The 19057-nt window shown below is 43.5% G+C and overlaps 1 protein-coding gene across 1 annotated transcript in view; it reads left to right on the forward strand.

The window, feature by feature from the left end:
• LOC123761967 (uncharacterized) overlaps positions 1-19057 on the forward strand; it is a 165276-nt gene that overhangs the window by 122197 nt on the left and 24022 nt on the right. The window contains exons 5-8 of the mRNA XM_069335687.1: positions 3454-3729; positions 4443-4594; positions 6042-6186; positions 10211-10350. Of these exons, the coding sequence (XP_069191788.1) occupies positions 3454-3729; positions 4443-4594; positions 6042-6186; positions 10211-10350 (713 nt within the window). The remainder of the gene's footprint in view (positions 1-3453; positions 3730-4442; positions 4595-6041; positions 6187-10210; positions 10351-19057) is intronic.

Raw genomic sequence — 19057 nt, forward strand, 5'->3', positions numbered from 1 at the left:
TATTTACAATTACGGTAAATTGTTCATATACAGAGGGGATAAATGATGATAAATGGTTTGACCTATCCAACTCGTATGTTTTCTCCCCTCCCAGTATCTTGTACGTTGTGATCATTTCCCTCCTGACATGCTCTTTCTGGTGTTATGTGAGTTTACATGTGTATTTACCTAAATGTTCTCGCCTAATTGTGCTTTAAGGAGCGAGTGTCACCCTTGTCATTTCATATGACAGTCATCAAGTCAATGGGGTCTCAAGTTTACTATCCTCTACACGTAAACCACGTAAACCTCTGTATGAGGTTAACCTCTATTGCCAGATAGTTCATTCTCGCTAATCTTAGGTTAATTATAGGTTGGTTTACATCCTATGGATCTCATCTATGTCTTCTCATTCCGCTGCTGTGCATGAAAAACATTTTTGTTCTCATGTGCATTGCCATTACATCAGAGGATTTTATATGTCGGGGTTATATCTCTTCATATCCATACTGGTTCTAGTGCAGAAGATACAGCTTCTTCGGTCTTTCTGTTCCATCAAGACCTTGCAGTTTTGGAACCTACTTTTGTGGTGTATGTCTCAACTGATTCAGGTTACGTCTACTGCTTTAGTTGGATCGAGTTCCCATCCAGGAGCTGCATACATCAGTGCCGGGCTCGCGTAGGTGGTAAACAGTCTCTGAATGCCTAGACTTACCAGCCCTAATTATGTGTACCAGTTTGAATTTGATTGATTGATTGATGAAAATTAAGCCACCCAAGAGGTGGCACGGGCATGAATAGCCCGTAAATGGCCTCACGGGATCACCATAGCCCGTGCTACTTGGAACTTTATTTTGAGAGTAGCTGAATAAAAAAAAAACAGTTTGCATTATCTACGAACGCAGATATATAGTCTATCTGCTTCTTTAGTCAGGTGAACAGCAAGGAACAGATTGGGCCCCCTAGTATTATCACTATAGTCCAAAACGTGGCGCTTCATTCTGATTTACTGTCTCTGATTCACATGATTTCACTCTGATTTAATGTCTCTGATTCACATGATTTCACTCTGATTTACTGTCTCTGATTCACATGATTTCATTCTGATTTACTGTCTCTGATTCACATGATTTCACTCTGATTTACTGTCTCTGATTCACATGATTTCACTCTGATTTACTGTCTCTGATTCACATGATTTCACTCTGATTTACTGTCTCTGATTCACATGATTTCACTCTGATTTACTGTCTCTGATTCACATGATTTCACTCTGATTTACTGTCTCTGATTCACATGATTTCATTCTGATTTACTGTCTCTGATTCACATGATTTCACTCTGATTTACTGTCTCTGATTCACATGATTTCACTCTGATTTACTGTCTCTGATTCACATGATTTCACTCTGATTTACTGTCTCTGATTCACATGATTTCACTCTGATTTACTGTCTCTGATTCACATGATTTCATTCTGATTTACTGTCTCTGATTCACATGATTTCACTCTGATTTACTGTCTCTGATTCACATGATTTCACTCTGATTTACTGTCTCTGATTCACATGATTTCACTCTGATTTACTGTCTCTGATTCACATGATTTCACTCTGATTTACTGTCTCTGATTGCCGTGTCCGCTGCTTCTGATTGCTTTCCTTCCTGTTGACGTGTTCCAGGTGCCGCTCGCCGCTACATGTCCCCTAATTTACATACACAAAAAATAAATATATTTTAACTCATATTTAGTCAATCATCCCCATTTGTGTGGGGGGTTTTTAATGAATTTTTTATTTTTGCTTTGTTTAGAAGGTGGAATATTGAGCTGGTGGGTCTATAGGGTGACCCCTAGTTACTGTGCTTCAGGTCAGCTGCTGACCCCTAGTTACTGTGCTTCAGCTGCTGACTCCTAGTTACTGTGCTTCAGGTCAGATGCTGACCCCTAGTTACTGTGCTTCAGCTGCTGACTCCTAGTTACTGTGCTTCAGGTCAGATGCTGACCCCTAGTTACTGTGCTTCAGGTCAGCTGCTGACTCCTAGTTACTGTGCTTCAGGTCAGCTGCTGACCCCTAGTTACTGTGCTTCAGCCGCTGACCCCTAGTTACTGTGCTTCAGCCGCTGACCCCTAGTTACTGTGCTTCAGGTCAGCCGCTGACCCCTAGTTACTGTGCTTTAGGTCAGCCGCTGACCCCTAGTTACTGTGCTTCAGGTCAGCTGCTGACCCCTAGTTACTGTGCTTCAGCTGCTGACCCCTAGTTACTGTGCTTCAGCCGCTGACCCCTAGTTACTGTGTTTCAGGTCAGCTGCTGACCCTTAGTTACTGTGCTTCAGGTCAGCTGCTGACCCCTAGTTACTGTGTTTCAGGTCAGCTGCTGACCCCTAGTTACTGTGCTTCAAGTCAGCTGCTGACCCCTAGTTACTGTGTTTCAAGTCAGCCGCTGACCCCTAGTTACTGTGCTTCAGGTCAGCTGCTGACCCCTAGTTACTGTGTTTCAGGTCAGCCGCTGACCCCTAGTTACTGTGCTTCAAGTCAGCTGCTGACCCCTAGTTACTGTGCTTCAAGTCAGCTGCTGACCCCTAGTTACTGTGTTTCAGGTCAGCTGCTGACCCCTAGTTACTGTGCTTCAGGTCAGCTGCTGACCCCTAGTTACTGTGCTTCAGGTCAGCTGCTGACCCCTAGTTACTGTGTTTCAGGTCAGCTGCTGACCCCTAGTTACTGTGCTTCAGGTCAGCTGCTGACCCCTAGTTACTGTGCTTCAGGTCAGCTGCTGACCCCTAGTTACTGTGTTTCAGGTCAGCCGCTGACCCCTAGTTACTGTGCTTCAAGTCAGCTGCTGACCCCTAGTTACTGTGCTTCAAGTCAGCTGCTGACCCCTAGTTACTGTGTTTCAGGTCAGCTGCTGACCCCTAGTTACTGTGCTTCAGGTCAGCTGCTGACCCCTAGTTACTGTGCTTCAGGTCAGCTGCTGACCCCTAGTTACTGTGCTTCAGGTCAGCTGCTGACCCCTAGTTACTGTGCTTCAGGTCAGCTGCTGACCCCTAGTTACTGTGCTTCAGCCGCTGACCCCTAGTTACTGTGCTTCAGGTCAGATGCTGACCCCTAGTTACTGTGCTTCAGGTCAGCCGCTGACCCCTAGTTACTGTGCTTCAGGTCAGCTGCTGACCCCTAGTTACTGTGCTTCAGGTCAGCTGCTGACCCCTAGTTACTGTGCTTCAGCCGCTGACCCCTAGTTACTGTGCTTCAGGTCAGATGCTGACCCCTAGTTACTGTGCTTCAGGTCAGCCGCTGACCCCTAGTTACTGTGCTTCAGGTCAGCTGCTGACCCCTAGTTACTGTGCTTCAGGTCAGCTGCTGACCCCTAGTTACTGTGCTTCAGGTCAGCTGCTGACCCCTAGTTACTGTGCTTCAGGTCAGCTGCTGACCCCTAGTTACTGTGCTTCAGCTGCTGACCCCTAGTTACTGTGCTTCAGGTCACCCGCTGCCTAACGTGACTTGGTGGTCGGGGCCGACACTATTGGACGCCGAGGTGGAGGAGCGGCATACGGGCGCCAGGCCCTCCGTCGACACGCCCTTCGATACGCCCTACGCCGCGCCCGCCGCGACGCCCGCCGCCACCGCCTACGCCACCAATATCTTGCGGCTAGCGGCGGTTACCCGCGCCCACATCGCTCAAAACATCACCTGTAGGGCGGCCAACACGCCCGTGCTGGCCGCCCTCAGCGCCTCCGTCATGCTGAGAGAGATAGGTGAGAGTACTATGTATGTATTAGCCATGACTCGAGAGTATTGATTACGGGCTATTCACGCCCGTGCCACTTCTTGGGTGGCGTAATCTTTATCAGTCAATCAATCAATCGAGAGTATTGATGTGTCCTCGTGCATTGATGGCCTTTCTTTTCTATGCGATTGATGGCCATAGCATGAGAGGATTTTATTGATGCTTTAATTTTTTTAGATAAAAAATTGTGTTGTCAATTTTCTATGCTTGTTCTAATAACTTTGATTAGCATTTGTTTCATAATAAATTACGATAATTAACATTCAGTATATAATAAATTCTGATATACTATACTGTAGTCGTTAGAGATTCTTAAGTTTGGTCATTAGCTGATAGTTTATTTAAGTTATGAGTTTCCTTGAGTCACCGCTAATGACTATTGTGGCAGCTTTGTATTCACCTAGTTGTTATTATCAATTCCTTTGAGAATCTTGTATGTGGTGATCATGTCCTCCCCTAACACTTCTGTCTTCCAGCGACGTGAGGTTTAATTCCCGTAGTCTCTCCTCGTAGCTCATATCTCTCAGTTCGAGTACTAGTCTGGTGGCAAATCTTGGAACCTTCTCCAATTTAGTCTTATATGTTTGACGAGATTTGGACTCCATGCTGGAGCTGCACACTCCAGGACAGGTCTGACATATGTGGTATGCAAGGGATTTTTATCTCGCTCGCTTCCGCCAGACTCCGAGCTGAGGGTGGAGATGCAGGCGCCTACGGGGAAGCTGTCTGGAGGTCGCCATTACGACATGAGGTGTGAAGCCTCCGGGGTGAGGCCCCCACCTGTCCTCACCTGGTGGCTCCGAGGACAACACCTCACACACAACATCCACGTGGTGAGTTGCCTCCTCCCTCACCTGTAGTCCCTCACCTGTAGTGCCTCCCCCCTCACCTGTAGTGCCTCCCCCCTCACCTGTAGTGCCTCTCCCCTCACCTGTAATGCCTCCCCTCCCCCTCACCTGTAATGCCTCCCCCCTCACCTGTAGTGCCTCCCTCCTCACCTGTAATGCCTCCCTCCTCACCTGTAGTGCCTCCCCTCCCCCTCACCTGTAATGCCTCCCCCCTCACCTGTAGTGCCTCCTCCCTCACCTGTAGTCAATCACCTGTAGTTCCTCCCCCCCCTTATCTGTAATGCCTCCCCCCCTCACCTGTAGTGCCTCCCCCCTCACCTGTAATGCCTCCCCCCCTCACCTGTAGTGCCTCCCCCTCACCTGTAGTGCCTCCCCCTCACCTGCAGTGCCTCACCTCTAGTGTCTCCCCCCTCACCTGTAGTGCCTTCCCCCTCACCTGTGGAACCTCACCCCACACCTGTGGCACCTCACCCCTCACCTGTGTAACCTCAGCAACGCGGCATTGTGTCAAAGCAATGTAATGTGTCATTACATGCCTGACATGTAATGACACACCTGTCGTGACTGTCCTGTAATGACACAACTGTCATGCCTGACCTATAATGACACACGTGTCAATTAATCTATAATGCCACACCCTGCCCATTTTGATTTACAATATAACATTTACAATGCTTAAATATAATGCCACATGCTCCCATTCCATGGGCATAATGCCCCCATATACCTAGTAGGCTCGTAGGGCGGGGCACCAGGAGCTCGAGCTCATTCTCCCCATAGGTAACTAATAGGTAAGTGATGAGTAAAGGTAAATTAGAATTTAAGGTCTCCGTGGATTTTTTTTATTATCAGAGGGGAAAGCGCCAAGCCATCAAGATTATATAGCACTGGGAAGGGAGGTTAGGATATAATGATTAGGGATGGGACGGTGGGAAAGGAATGGTGCCCAACCACTTGTGGACAGTCGGGGATTGAACACCGACCTGCAGGAAGCGGGAGCCCTCAAGTGGCTACTATGTGCTTACAAACTACGCCTCCTGGAGTCAGCCTAAACCATGAGAAATTTGGAGGCGTCGAAATTCCCTTAGAAACTTCCTCTGATATATAAACTATTTTCTGATACTAGTTGAATTGGCCTGTTAGGGGAGGGGGGGGAGGGGGAGGGCTATCTTGGTGGATAAGATAGCCTTCTCTCTCTTTCTCTGTCTCTCTTTCTCTCTCTCTCTCTCTCTCTTTCTCTCTCTCTCTCTCTCTCTCTCTGTCTCTCTCTCTCTCTCTCTCTCTCTCTCTCTCTCTCTCTCTCTCTCTCTCTCTCTCTCTCTCTCTCTCTCTCTCTCTCTCTCTCTCTCTCTCTCTCTCTCTCTCCATCATCATCAGCAGCAGACAACATGAGCGTGGCTTCTAACACTTGTCTGTGGTCTCCCTCCTGCAGCAGAGCCTGGGGGTGGACTCAACGGTGTCTCTGCTGCGTCTGCTGGCTACTGCTGGCGACGACGGCGGTCTGCTGGAGTGTCGAGCAGCGGCCCCAACACTCCCACACCTGCTGGCCACAGACTCCTACAGACTCACCGTGCACTGTGAGTAGTGAGGCAGGGAGAGAGAGAGAGAGAGAGAGAGAGAGAGAGAGAGAGAGAGAGAGAGAGAGAGAGAGAGAGAGAGAGAGAGAGAGAGAGAGAGACAGAGAGAGAGAGAGAGAGTGAGAGAGAGAGAGAAAACGGACAAGAAAGGAGATGGATTCTGTTTCCGTTCTTAGTCAATCTTCCACTGTTCCACATTCCCTCCCTCCACTTCCTACCCCTGCACCACCTTTCCTCCCTCCACTTCCTACCCCTGCACCACCTTCCCTCCCTCCACTTCTTACCCCTGCACCACCTTCCCTCCCTCCACTTCCTAGCCCTGCACCACCTTCCCTCCCTCCACTTCCTACCCCTACACCACCTTCCCTCCCTCCACTTCCTAGCCCTGCACCACCTTCCCTCCCTCGTGGAAGCATGACAGGTTCTCGATTTAGGTGCAAATCAGGTTTGGTAAACAAAAGCAAGAATCAGAGGTGGTGGCATATTGCAGCCTCGAGCCTACACACTTTTTTCCCACTCCCTATTCTCTCTCTCTCTCTCTCTCTCTCTCTCTCTCTCTCTCTCTCTCTCTCTCTCTCTCTCTCTCTCTCTCTCTCTCTCTCTCTCTCTCTGTCTCTCTGTCTCTCTGTCTCTCTCTCTCTCTCTCTCTCTCTCTCTCTCTCTCTCTCTCTCTCTCTCTCTCTCTCTCTCTCTCTCTCTCTCTCTCTCTCTCTCTCTCTCTGTCTCTCTGTCTCTCTCTCTCTCTCTCTCTCTCTCTCTCTCTCTCTCTCTCTCTCTCTCTCTCTCTCTCTCTCTCTCTCTCTCTCTCTCTCTCTCTCTCTCTCAGAAGACTGCTACATAAGTAAAGAGAAACAAACGTGACAGGAACAACGTACAATGACCGATAAAGGAGGGGGAGCGAGGGAGAGTAAATTGACAAACAGTGAATTACAAACAGCATGCATCTTCCTGACACTTCTCAAGGCTTGCAATATGCAATATGGACGACCCACGTTGCAAGGGACCGTTATTAATCCAAATATTGTTTAACCTATATATATATATATATATATATATATATATATATATATATATATATATATATATATATATATATATATATATATATATATATATATATATATATATATATATATACTTTGGTTCCTCTGCCAGGGACAACAGTTTGCTCTATAACTGCGGCTTGTCGCCAGGTTCCTATAGTTCTTAACAGGACCACCTATATGTATATAAACCTACAAATATAAAGAAAATACTCTAGTAAAGTCATCAGTATCCCCCCCTCCCCCTCTCACAATTGGAATTATGTCTAGTAAAGAGGAATTCTTTAAATTCCTATAATTCTCTCATTATAGGAGTTTATCCTCATTTTAACTCTGTGTTCAGGGTTTGAGTTTATTTAATAGCAGTGCTTGTCTCCTCATGTATCCACTCACCATAGATATAAGACAAGCAGAAGCTGTACAAAAAAAATCAAGAATTACCAATAGCAGAATATACCTTGAATGAATTGCTAAATTAATTTTGCGACGCCTTTTTGACAGATTTGCAACCGTAAGCTGAGGTAATATTATAAATGGTAATATTATAAATAGTATAATATATATAATATATTATAAATAGTATAACTATTATAAATATAGTTATAAGTATATATATACTATAACCAGAGGACAAGCACCCACTCTTGATTTACGAGAGTTTATTAAATATATAGACATCAACAATATCTTGTAACGTTGGTAAATAATATTTACTAATATTAGTAAATAATATCAACTAACACAGTGGGCCAACATCTTGACGTAACTAAGAGGCTGACAATCGCGGTCTCACGACAACAACATCAGTCAAAATGAAATGGCAACTTCCCTAAACTTGCCAGACGAATTGCCTTCAGGAATACCACGACCTTTTGAAAACGGTTCCGGCACCTTGTTAGATTCTCCTTTAAACCCGAGCTGACGTTCCATCAACAACACACCAATTTCAAGGGTTTCTCTTACAAGAGCAGAATATCATCACACAGGCATATTGCTTGGAAACAATATATATATATATATATATATATATATATATATATATATATATATATATATATATATATTATATTATATATATATATATATATATATATATATATATATATATATATTTATATATTTATATATATTTATATATATTTATATATATATATATATATATATATATATATATATATATATATATTATATTATATATATATATATATATATATATATATATATTTATATATTTATATATTTATATATATTTATATATATTTATATATATATATATATATATATATATATATATATATATATATATATATATATATATATATATATATATATATTTATATATATATATATGTTGTACCTAGTAGCCAGAACGTCGTGCTCGGCCTACTATGCAAGGCCCAATTTGCCTAATAAGCCAAGTTTTCATGAATTAGTATATTTTCTCTAATTTTTTTCTTATGAAATGATAAAGCTACCCATTTCTTCATGTAAGAGGTAAATGTTTTGTTATTGGAGTTAAAATTAACGTAGATATATGACCGAACCTAACCAACCCTACCTAACCTAACCTAACCTAACCTATCTTTATAGGTTAGGTTAGGTAGCCGAAAAAGTTAGGTTAGGTTAGGTAGGTTAGGTAGTCGAAAAACAATTAATTCATGAAAACTTGGCTTATTAGGCAAATCGGGCCTCGCATAGTAGGCTGAGAAGTGCGTTCTGGCTACTAGGTACGACATATATATATTTATATTATGAGTGTGCAAAGAAGCTTGGATGGTCTCTAAACCAATATGCACCCGAAAACTCCTCACCCTTTAGGGATTCGAACCCAGACAGCCAGCCAGGATTCCTCGTACCTCAGTGTATCAAGTACTATTCCATCTAGACCATACTGACTGTACAAGAAAAGGTTGGAACAAGCTAATATTTCCTAAAATACTTAACTTAGGCCGCCCCCGACTAGTCTATGCTCATCCCGTACCCGAGACCTTCTGCAAGCTACCCTTCTTCCCCTGCAAGCTTTTGTGAGGCTAGCCGCGATCGTCTGGCCTTCAACCTTGGACAGGCAAACATATATTTTCTCTCTTACATTATACTATGAGAGGACTGTCCCCACTCTAACACCCCTCTCTTTCCACCCCCTTCCCCATCTTCCTCACTCTTTTCCATGTCTTCCCCTTCCCTTTGACCCCCCCCCTTGTCCTCCCCTTCTCTCCCCCCCTTGTCCTCCCCTTCTCTCCCCCCCCCTTGGTTTCCCCTTTCCCCTCAGAAAATGCATTATTAAGAAGAGACAACTTTTTTTCTTTCAGAATATATATTATGGTCAGTAAAAACTCTAGGGAAATCACACCAAATATTTCACACTTGTCTCCAGTGAAAATTGCATATCTATAATTGTGATATTATGACATTTAACTTATGATCTAGATATAGATATAAAATGTGGGTTCAGCATATCAAAGAGATAATCTGTGAATGTATAAAAGAACGCAAAAATTGAACAATTACAAATGGGATTGAACAATTAAATGAACAATGGGATTGAACAATTAAATGAACAATGGGATTGAACAATTAAATGAACAATGGGATTGAACAATTAAATGAACAATGGGATTGAACAATTAAATGAACAATGGGATTGAACAATTAAATGAACAATGGGATTGAACAATTAAATGAACATTGGGATTGAACAATTAAATGAACAATGGGATTGAACAATTAAATGAACAATGGGATTGAACAATTAAATGAACAATGGGATTGAACAATTAAATGAACAATGGGATTGAACAATTAAATGAACAATGGGATTGAACAATTATATTTTCTTTGCTTGTCTGTGATTATATTAATATATCTGTGGTTATGTTATATATTATATCTGAATACAATTTTTGCAATAATATGATTATTTTGATAAGAATATGAAAGGTAAACACAGGCGGAAATATTGAATTATTTGTCTATATCTGCAGATGTTCCAGAAGCAACCATTACCATCACAGGTGTGGGCGGCGTGGGCGGCGCGGGCGGGTTTCGAGCGGGGGACTCTGCAACCCTTGTGTGCAACGCGAGAGCCAACCCTGCAGCCTACAACGTCACTTTCATGTTTAATGTGAGTTTGAGTGTGTGTGTGTGTGTGTGTGTGTGTGTGTGTGTGTGCGTGTGTGTGTGTGTGTGTGTGCGTGTGTGTGTGTGTGTGTGTGTGTGTGTGTGTGTGTGTGTGTGTGTGTGTGTGCGTGTGTGTGTGTGCGTGTGTGTGTGTGTGTGTGTGCGTGTGTGTGTGTGTGTGTGTGTGTGTGTGTGTGTGTGTGTGTGTGTGTGTATTCACCTAGTTGTGTTTTGCGGGGGTTGGGCTCTGGCTCTTTGGTCCCGCCTCTCAACCGTCAATCAACTGGTGAACAGATTCCTGAGCCTACTGGGCTCTATCATATCTACATTTAAAACTGTATGGAGTCAGCCTCCACCTCATCACTGCCTAATGTATTCCATCTGTTAACTACTCTGATACTAACAAAATTCTTTCTAATGTCTTTATGGCTCATTTGGGCACTCAATTTCTACCTGTGTCCCCGTGTTTGCGTAACATTCGTATTAAACACTTTAGCTATATCTACCCTGTCAATTCCTGTGAATTTTTTTTAGGTAGTGATCATGTCTCTCCGAGCTCTCCTGTCTTTCAGCGACGTGAGGTGCATTTCACGCAGCCTTTCCTCGTAACTCATGCCTCTTAGTTCTAGGACTAGTCTAGTGGCATACCTTTGGACTTTTTCCAGCTTCGTCTTGTGCTTGACAAGGTACGGGCTCCATGCTGGAGCCACATATTCCAGGATTGGTCTTACATACGTGATATACAAGGTTCTGAATGATTCCTTACACAGGTTTCTGAAGGCTGTTCTGATGTTAGCCAGCCTCGCATATGCCGCTGATGTTATTCTTTTGATGTGGGCTTCAGGAGACAGATTTGGCGTGATATCAACTCCTAGATCTTTCTCTCTGTCCTCTCAGTTCTAGATTGTGTGCTTGTGCATGTGCTTGTGTGTGTGTTTGAGTGTATGTGCTTGTCTAAGTGTATTTACTATTTGTATTTACTGTTTGTGTCTGCAGAATCGAGCTATTAGCTCTTGGACCCCGCCTCTCTATGCAATATATTTTTCCTTTATTATATCTACTACATATATTTCTCTCCAACACACACACACACACACACACACACACACACATCCCCAGGAAGCAGCCCTAAGCAGCTGTCTAACTCCCGGGTACCTAATTACTGCTAGGTAACAGAGCATCAAGGTTAAAGAAACTGTGCCCATTTGTTTGCGCCTCCGCCGGGAATCGAACCCGGGCCATTAGGACTGCGACCCCCCCGAGGGTTGTCCACTCAGCCACGAGACCCCTAAGAAATATATATGTGTGTGTGGGGGGGGGAGGTGTATATTTTGATTTATTTTTGTGTATGTATAAGTGTGTAGGGGATATAAATGTATATGTGTATTAATACGAAGTAGATGTATGAGTGTTGGAATTTTGAGAAACTGAAAACAACAAATACAATATTTACACATGTGTATATGTATATGTCTGTACATCCATACAGACAAGAACATACATATTCACAAACATACACAGCTTCTGCTGAGGAGACAACAGAAGCGAAAAGAATCAGGAACTTGACTGTACAAGAAAAGGAAGGAACAAGCTAATATTTCTTAAAATACTTAACTTAGGCCGACCCCGACTAGTCTATGCTCATCCTCTACCTCAGACCAACCCCCTTCTTCCCCCTGCAAACTTGGGTGAGGCTAGCCGCGAGCGTCTGGCCTTCAACCTTGGACAGGCAAACATATATTTTCTCTCTTACATTATACTATGAGAGGACTGTCCCCACTCTAACACCCCCCCTCGCTTTCCACCCCCTTCCCCATCTTCCTCACTCTTCTCCTTGTCTTCCCCTTCCCTTTGACCCCCCCCCCCCCTCGTCCTCCCCCTTCTCCCCCCACCCTAGTTTCCCCTTTCCTCTCAGAAAATGCATTATTAAGAGTTCTTCTGTACTCACCTAGCAACACTAGGTGAGTACAACTAGGTGAGTACACACACACACACACACACACACACACACACACACACACACACACACACACACACACTCAGGAACCTGTACACCTGTTGATTGACGGTTGAGAGGCGAGACCAAAGAGCCAGAGCTCAACCCCTGCAAGCACAACTAGGTGAGTACAACTAGGTGAGTACACACATTACACCAGTTGATTGACAGTTGAGAGGCGAGAACAAAGAGCCAAAGCTCAACCCCCGCAAGCATAACTAGGTAAGTACATTTAGGTGAGTACACACACACACACACACACGCACACGCACACACACAAAACACACTCCGGTAATTCATCTAACAGCCTAAATTACGCTAATTACACTCTTAACTGCTCATCCCATTACGCCATAATTCCTATAGCGGAACAAGCACAAAGATAATACCTTTTTCCTCCCCCCATTCTCAGACCATGAAAAGGTTCCAATAGCTGAGTGTCTGGCCCTTTCAGACCTTCGTTTCGAACCCTCTTTTCGAACCCTCGTTTCGAACCCTCGTTTCGAACCCTCGTCAACGTTTCTCCCATTAGTTTGTCCTACATTAAGAGAGAGTTTGGTGTGTGTGTGTGTGTGTGTGTGTGTGTGTGTGTGTGTGTGTGTGTGTGTGTGTGTGTGTGTGTGTGTGTGTGTGTGTGTGTGTAATCATGGCTCTAATTTGATCTGGTTTGTTCCTCTCTCTTCTTATATTTCTCTTGCTTCTTGTTCTCCTTATATTTCTTTCATTGCTCTCCTTATATTTCTCTTGTTCCTCTCCTATACTTCTCTTCCTTGTTGCTTTCATTATATTTCTCTTGTTACTCCCCCCTTATAGTTTCTCTCTTGCTTTTCTCGTTATTCTTGTTCGCTCTTCTCGTAATATTGTTCGTTTCACAGTTGTTATTCGGTAGACTGTTGTCTTTCAATTTATTGATTGTGTTCAGTTCAACTCGATTTATGATTGAATAATTATTTTTTTTTAATTTATAGTTTTTGGTTTATTTGTTCTTGCTCAATTTGTTACTGTTCTTGTTTCGGTGTTCTTGTGTTTGTGGTGAACAGGGCACGACCCTAGTTGGGGGGGGGGGGGGACAGGGTTTATTTTTAGGTAATGTTTCATCTGTTAAACGGTGATATTTAACAGGTAAACTAGGCAAAGTGGAGACCTAAGAGGTTTACCTTAAGGGGGAGATTTGAAAGGTTTACCGTGCGGGGGGGAGGGAGGGAGACTAGTATGAGGTATTATGATTTACCCATTACATGTATGAATTATTTATCAATAGTTCAATAATGAATGATCATCACCCGTTCATAGTATCTAAATGGTGTGTGTGTGTGTGTGTGTGTGTGTGTGTGTGAGTGTGTACTCACCTAGTTGTACTCACCTAGTTGTATTTGCGGGGGTTGAGCTCTGGCTCTTTGGTCCCGCCTCTCAACCGTCAATCAACAGGTGTACAGATTCCTGAGCCTATCGGGCTCTGTCATATCTACACTTGAAACTGTGTATGGAGTCAGCCTCCACCACATCACTTCCTAATGCATTCCATTTGTCAACCACTCTGACACTAAAAAAGTTTTTTCTAATATCTCTGTGGCTCATTTGGGCACTCAGTTTCCACCTGTGTCCCCTAGTACGTGTGCCCCTTGTGTTAAATAGACTGTCTTTATCTACCCTATCAATCCCCTTCAGAATCTTGAATGTGGTGATCATGTCCCCCCTAACTCTTCTGTCTTCCAGCGAAGTGAGGTTTAATTCCCGTAGTCTCTCCTCGTAGCTCATACCTCTCAGCTCGGGTACTAGTCTGGTGGCAAACCTTTGAACCTTTTCCAGTTTAGTCTTATCCTTGACTAGATATGGACTCCATGCTGGGGCTGCATACTCCAGGATTGGCCTGACATATGTGGTATACAAAGTTCTGAATGATTCTTTACACAAGTTTCTGAATGCCGTTCGTATGTTGGCCAGCCTGGCATATGCCGCTGATGTTATCCGCTTGAGCGGCATATGCCAGGCTGGCCAACATACGAACGGCATTCAGAAACTTGTGTAAAGAATGTGTGTGTGTGTGTGTGTGTGTGTGTGTGTGTGTGTGTGTGTGTGTGTGTGTGAGACCTTTAAGGAGGCCAAACTATTAATCTCCAGATTTAAAATCTCAATTTTTTTTATTTTGTTGCTTTCATTGACTGTCTTTTACTTCTTTATCTTAATCCATTCATAGCTCTTTTTTGATTCATCTGTATTCATGTCTAAACAAAAATTCTCAATATATTTGTTTTATTTGCTGTTCCATGTTCTGTTTGGATTTGGATTTTCATTAATGTATTGTTTTAGGCTGCGTATTCCAACATTGCCTTGACACATGTTGTCTAAAGTGCCTTGAGGGAGTCCTGATTTAGCTTTCTAAAATGTGTCCTTATATTTGCCAGCGTCCCATATGCCGCTGATGTTATAATGTTTATGTGTGGCTCCGGTGGTTTAGTGTAGTGAAGGCTGGGATGAGGAGGGAGAGGAGGAAGAATAGTGGAGGAAGAGGAGGTAGTAGATTAGCTAGAGGAGGTGGAATGTAAAACAGAGCCAGAGAGAGAGAGAGAGAAAGAGAGAGAGAGAGAGAGAGAGAGAGAGAGAGAGAGAGAGAGAGAGAGAGAGAGAGAGAGAGAGAGAGAGAGAGAGAGAGAGAGAGAGAGAGAGAGAAGCTCTACCCTGGGTCCCCTACCCCCTTTGATGGCACCACTAAGCAGGCCGTCCCTCCCCCACGAACACAACATAATGCAGGTTTAAAGCCCTCTCAACCCGCTAATTACAGCCACTCCTCCAACTGCTCTCCTTCGGCAGTTGCTCGCAGCTGTTGCCACTGCTCTTGCTGTGGTTATTGTTCCCCGCCACTAACTCTTCTCCCGTTATGAACACTCCAGACAACGCCACAAATTCACGATTTAAAAAACAAAATAAAATGATTAATCCGAGCGTTCACAACGCATGAAATGAGAAGCAGTCGTTGATATAGTTTGGGTGAGTCTCTCTCAGCATGCTGACCTCAGCATGCTGCCCTCAGCATGCTACCCTCAGCATGCTGGCCTCAGCATGCGGGCGTCAGCACCACCTACCACACACAAGCCAGCCAGGATGTTGTTGTTTTAGATTTAGCTACTCATAACGAAATATCCATGTAGCACGGGCTATGGTGAGCCCCGTAAGCTAGCCAGGGGGGAGAGCAGTCCGACTCCTTGCACTACAAACTACGTGCGCGGAATGTCTCCAGTGACGACTAGGTGTAAATACAATCAGTTCGCCTCTTTCATAAGTCTCCCAATTGAAAAACATGTCCAGTAAAACTGCTCTTTCCCCGCTATCAAGCGCAGTTAACTATCGTATTGCCAATTACGTTAGTACTTAATTAAGAGAGAGAGAGAGAGAGAGAGAGAGAGAGAGAGAGAGAGAGAGAGAGAGAGAGAGAGAGAGAGAGAGAGTGTTTCCACACAACTCGAGGCCTTAATGGCCCGCTCAGAGTCTGATAACTGACTTCATCATCGCTGAGATGAGACATGTTATTCCAAGCAGGGTAAATGGTTAATTAGAGGGATCTAATTCATCTTTTGAGAGTGGATTGGCTGGTCAGCTGTAGTAGGGGGGGGGGCAGGGCTGTGTGTGATGGTGGTGGTATGGGGCCTTTGGTGGTGGTGGTTGTGGTGGTGGTAGTGCAGTGCTTACCAGCTTGTCTACGTGGGAGTATTGTCTAGCTCCTGATCCCCTGCTTTGCATCTGTTGCATTTATAATTTAAGTATTCGTCTGATGTTCAAATTCTTTGTCGAATCAGGCCTTAAATTTGAGGATGGAGGTGGCTTCCACAATTACCTTTCAGGCCATTCCAGTGATTGGACTGAAAGTAGTCCATTTCCCATCTTCATTATTTTACACTTGTTGGGATTGAATTCCACCAACCAGCCAATTGTTGGATTACTCCTGGAGTTTGTCTGGGTCAGCCATTCTCAAGGCGGGGACGATATCACCCCTTAAGGCACACCCTTGAAAAAAATCCTGGCTGCCCATTAGATAAACATACAAGGATTATATTGACAACTAAATGGACACGATCTGTCTTTGCTCTTGATGCTGGTTAAATGAGAATCACATAAATATTGACTCAAAAAATACTCTTACATACGATTAGAATTAGTATCTTTGTCACTACCTGTTTCGGAACCCTTATAGATACCTTGGGGTTCCTTGGAGGTGAGGTTGAGAAAGGTTGCACTCGAGGTCCTCCTGCAACTTCCTGGAGAGTTGCATCAGCTGCAAAAATTGACAATTTCATTCATTTTTATTTGTTCATTCTTTAAACATATAAAATGCCGGAAAATAACATTCAAAAAAGTAGACTGATAGAAAATAGGATGCAAGAAAGTTGAATTATTGAAAATAAAATGCAGAAAAATAGGTTACAAGAAAGTAGACTGATGGAAAATAGGATGCAAGAAAGTAGAATTATTGAAAATAAAATGCAGAAAAATAGGTTACAAGACAGTAGAATGATGGAAAATAGGGTGCAGGGGAAATATGATCCAGGGAAATAGGATGCAGCATAATAGGGTTCCGGGAAAACCCCGCATACACAACCCCACCACACATGGTGATGCATTTGACTCTGTTTGTTATTCAGTGAAGTTTCCTTTACACGTTTATAAAGAGCATATTACTAGTTTGTGGATGTTTAAAGGCGCGCTCGCGCGCGCGCGTGTGTGTGTGTGTGTACTCACCTAGTTGTACTCACCTAGTTGTGCTTGCGGGGGTTGAGCTCTGGCTCTTTGGTCCCGCCTCTCAACCGTCAATCAACAGGTGTACAGGTTCCTGAGCCTATTGGGCTCTATCATATCTACACTTGAAACTGTGTATGGAGTCAGCCTCCACCACATCACTTCCTAATGCTTTCCATTTGTCAACCACTCTGACACTAAAAAAGTTTCTGTGTGTGTGTGTGTGTGTGTGTGTGTGTGTGTGTGTGTGTGTGTGTGTGTGTGTGTGTGTGTGTGTGTGTGTGTGTGTGTGTTTTGCCCACGCTCGAGAAGCTGCTGCCTATATGAACGCACTATAAGATTGTTGTTGTTTTAGATTCAGCTACTCGGAAGTTGCAAGTAGCACGGGCTATGGTGAGCCCGTAGTGGACTTACCTGGCACAGGAGCGAGGCTCTAACTGTTGTTGTTGTTGTTTTAGATTTAGCTACTCAGAACGAAATGTCCATGTAGCACGTGCTATGGTGAGCCCGTAATTGAGTTCGGTTATTCACGATAACCTTGTTACTCTGATATTTGGGTCAAAGTTTTAAATGGAGGTGAGGTTTCCTCCTTTTTCCCTGTTTCTTTTTCGCTTCTGTTTTAGTCGTGTTTTAATAACATTATCTTGGTGGCGGATGTAGGTGCAGAATGTTCACTAGTGAGTCCCATTAAAGAAGGAATGAGCATCTAATGCAGCTGCTGTCGTTGGATTAATGTTGAGTTTGATGCGCAGGGCTTCAGTAGCTTCACATTCCAGTAAGTAGTGCAATAGTGGCGCCTCTGCTTCTGTTCCACAGATATGATACTCTTTAACTATTGGGTTTATTACCTCCCAGCAGCACTTGTATCCAAGCTCTAACTGTTATAAGATCTTTATAAGACGGGTATATAGCCGAGATATGAGATGAATGCAAGGAAAGAGAGAGAGAGAGAGAGAGAGAGAGAGAGAGAGAGAGAGAGAGAGAGAGAGAGAGAGAGAGAGAGAGAGAGAAAGAGAGAGAGAAAGAGATGCAAGAAATGCCTCTCAAGACTGAATTAAAAATATTTCTGGCTAACATTTTGGAAATTTCATGAAAGTGGCATGCGAATCTCTCAATTTTAGTATCGAGGTAATTTAAAAATAAACAGTATTTTATATAATATGTCAATGTGATTGGCCGGGATTCGGTAAATCCGAGAACTATTTGTGCTAATAGTAATATAATATATTACATCCCACAACTATATTATATATCCCACAACTATTCATGCTAAATGATGGGGACGTGGAGGAGGTCTTTTGATGATGAGGGAGGGTCATATGGGGTGCTGAGGAAGGACTTTTTGATGGAGGAGAGTCATCGGGTGTTGAAGGAGGTGTTGGTGTACAGAAGTGAGGGAGGTCGGCCGTGTTGGTGCGTTGATCTCTTGACTTTGTTGATGAAATATTCATCGATTTGATGATGCTTTCTCTGGGCTTCATATTTTGTAGAGATTTACACCTTCAGGCTTCACCAGACGGAACACATTCGTTGTTCTCTGTTGAGTGAGCACCTGATTCGTAAAGTATTCGTAAAGGAAAGCACTGATATGTAAAGTATTCGTAAAGCAAAGCACTGATTCGTAAAGTATTCGTAAAGCGAAGCACTGATTCGTAAAGTGTTCGTAAACCGAAGCACTGATTCGTAAAGTATGCGTAAAGCGAAGCACTGATTCATAAAGTATTCGTAAAGGGAAGCACTGATTCGTAAAGTATGCGTAACGCGAAGCACTGATTCGTAAAGTATGCGTAAAGCGAAGCACTGATTCATAAAGTATTCGTAAAGGGAAGCACTGATTCGTAAAGTATGCGTAAAGCGAAGCACTGATTCGTATAGTGTTCGTAAACCGAAGCACTGATTCGTAAAGTATGCTTAAAGCGAAGCACTGATTCATAAAGTATTCGTAAAGGGAAGCACTGATTCGTAAAGTGTTCGTAAACCGAAG

Source organism: Procambarus clarkii, chromosome 34 (genome assembly GCF_040958095.1).
Source record: "Procambarus clarkii isolate CNS0578487 chromosome 34, FALCON_Pclarkii_2.0, whole genome shotgun sequence".
NCBI classification, from domain to species: domain Eukaryota; kingdom Metazoa; phylum Arthropoda; class Malacostraca; order Decapoda; family Cambaridae; genus Procambarus; species Procambarus clarkii.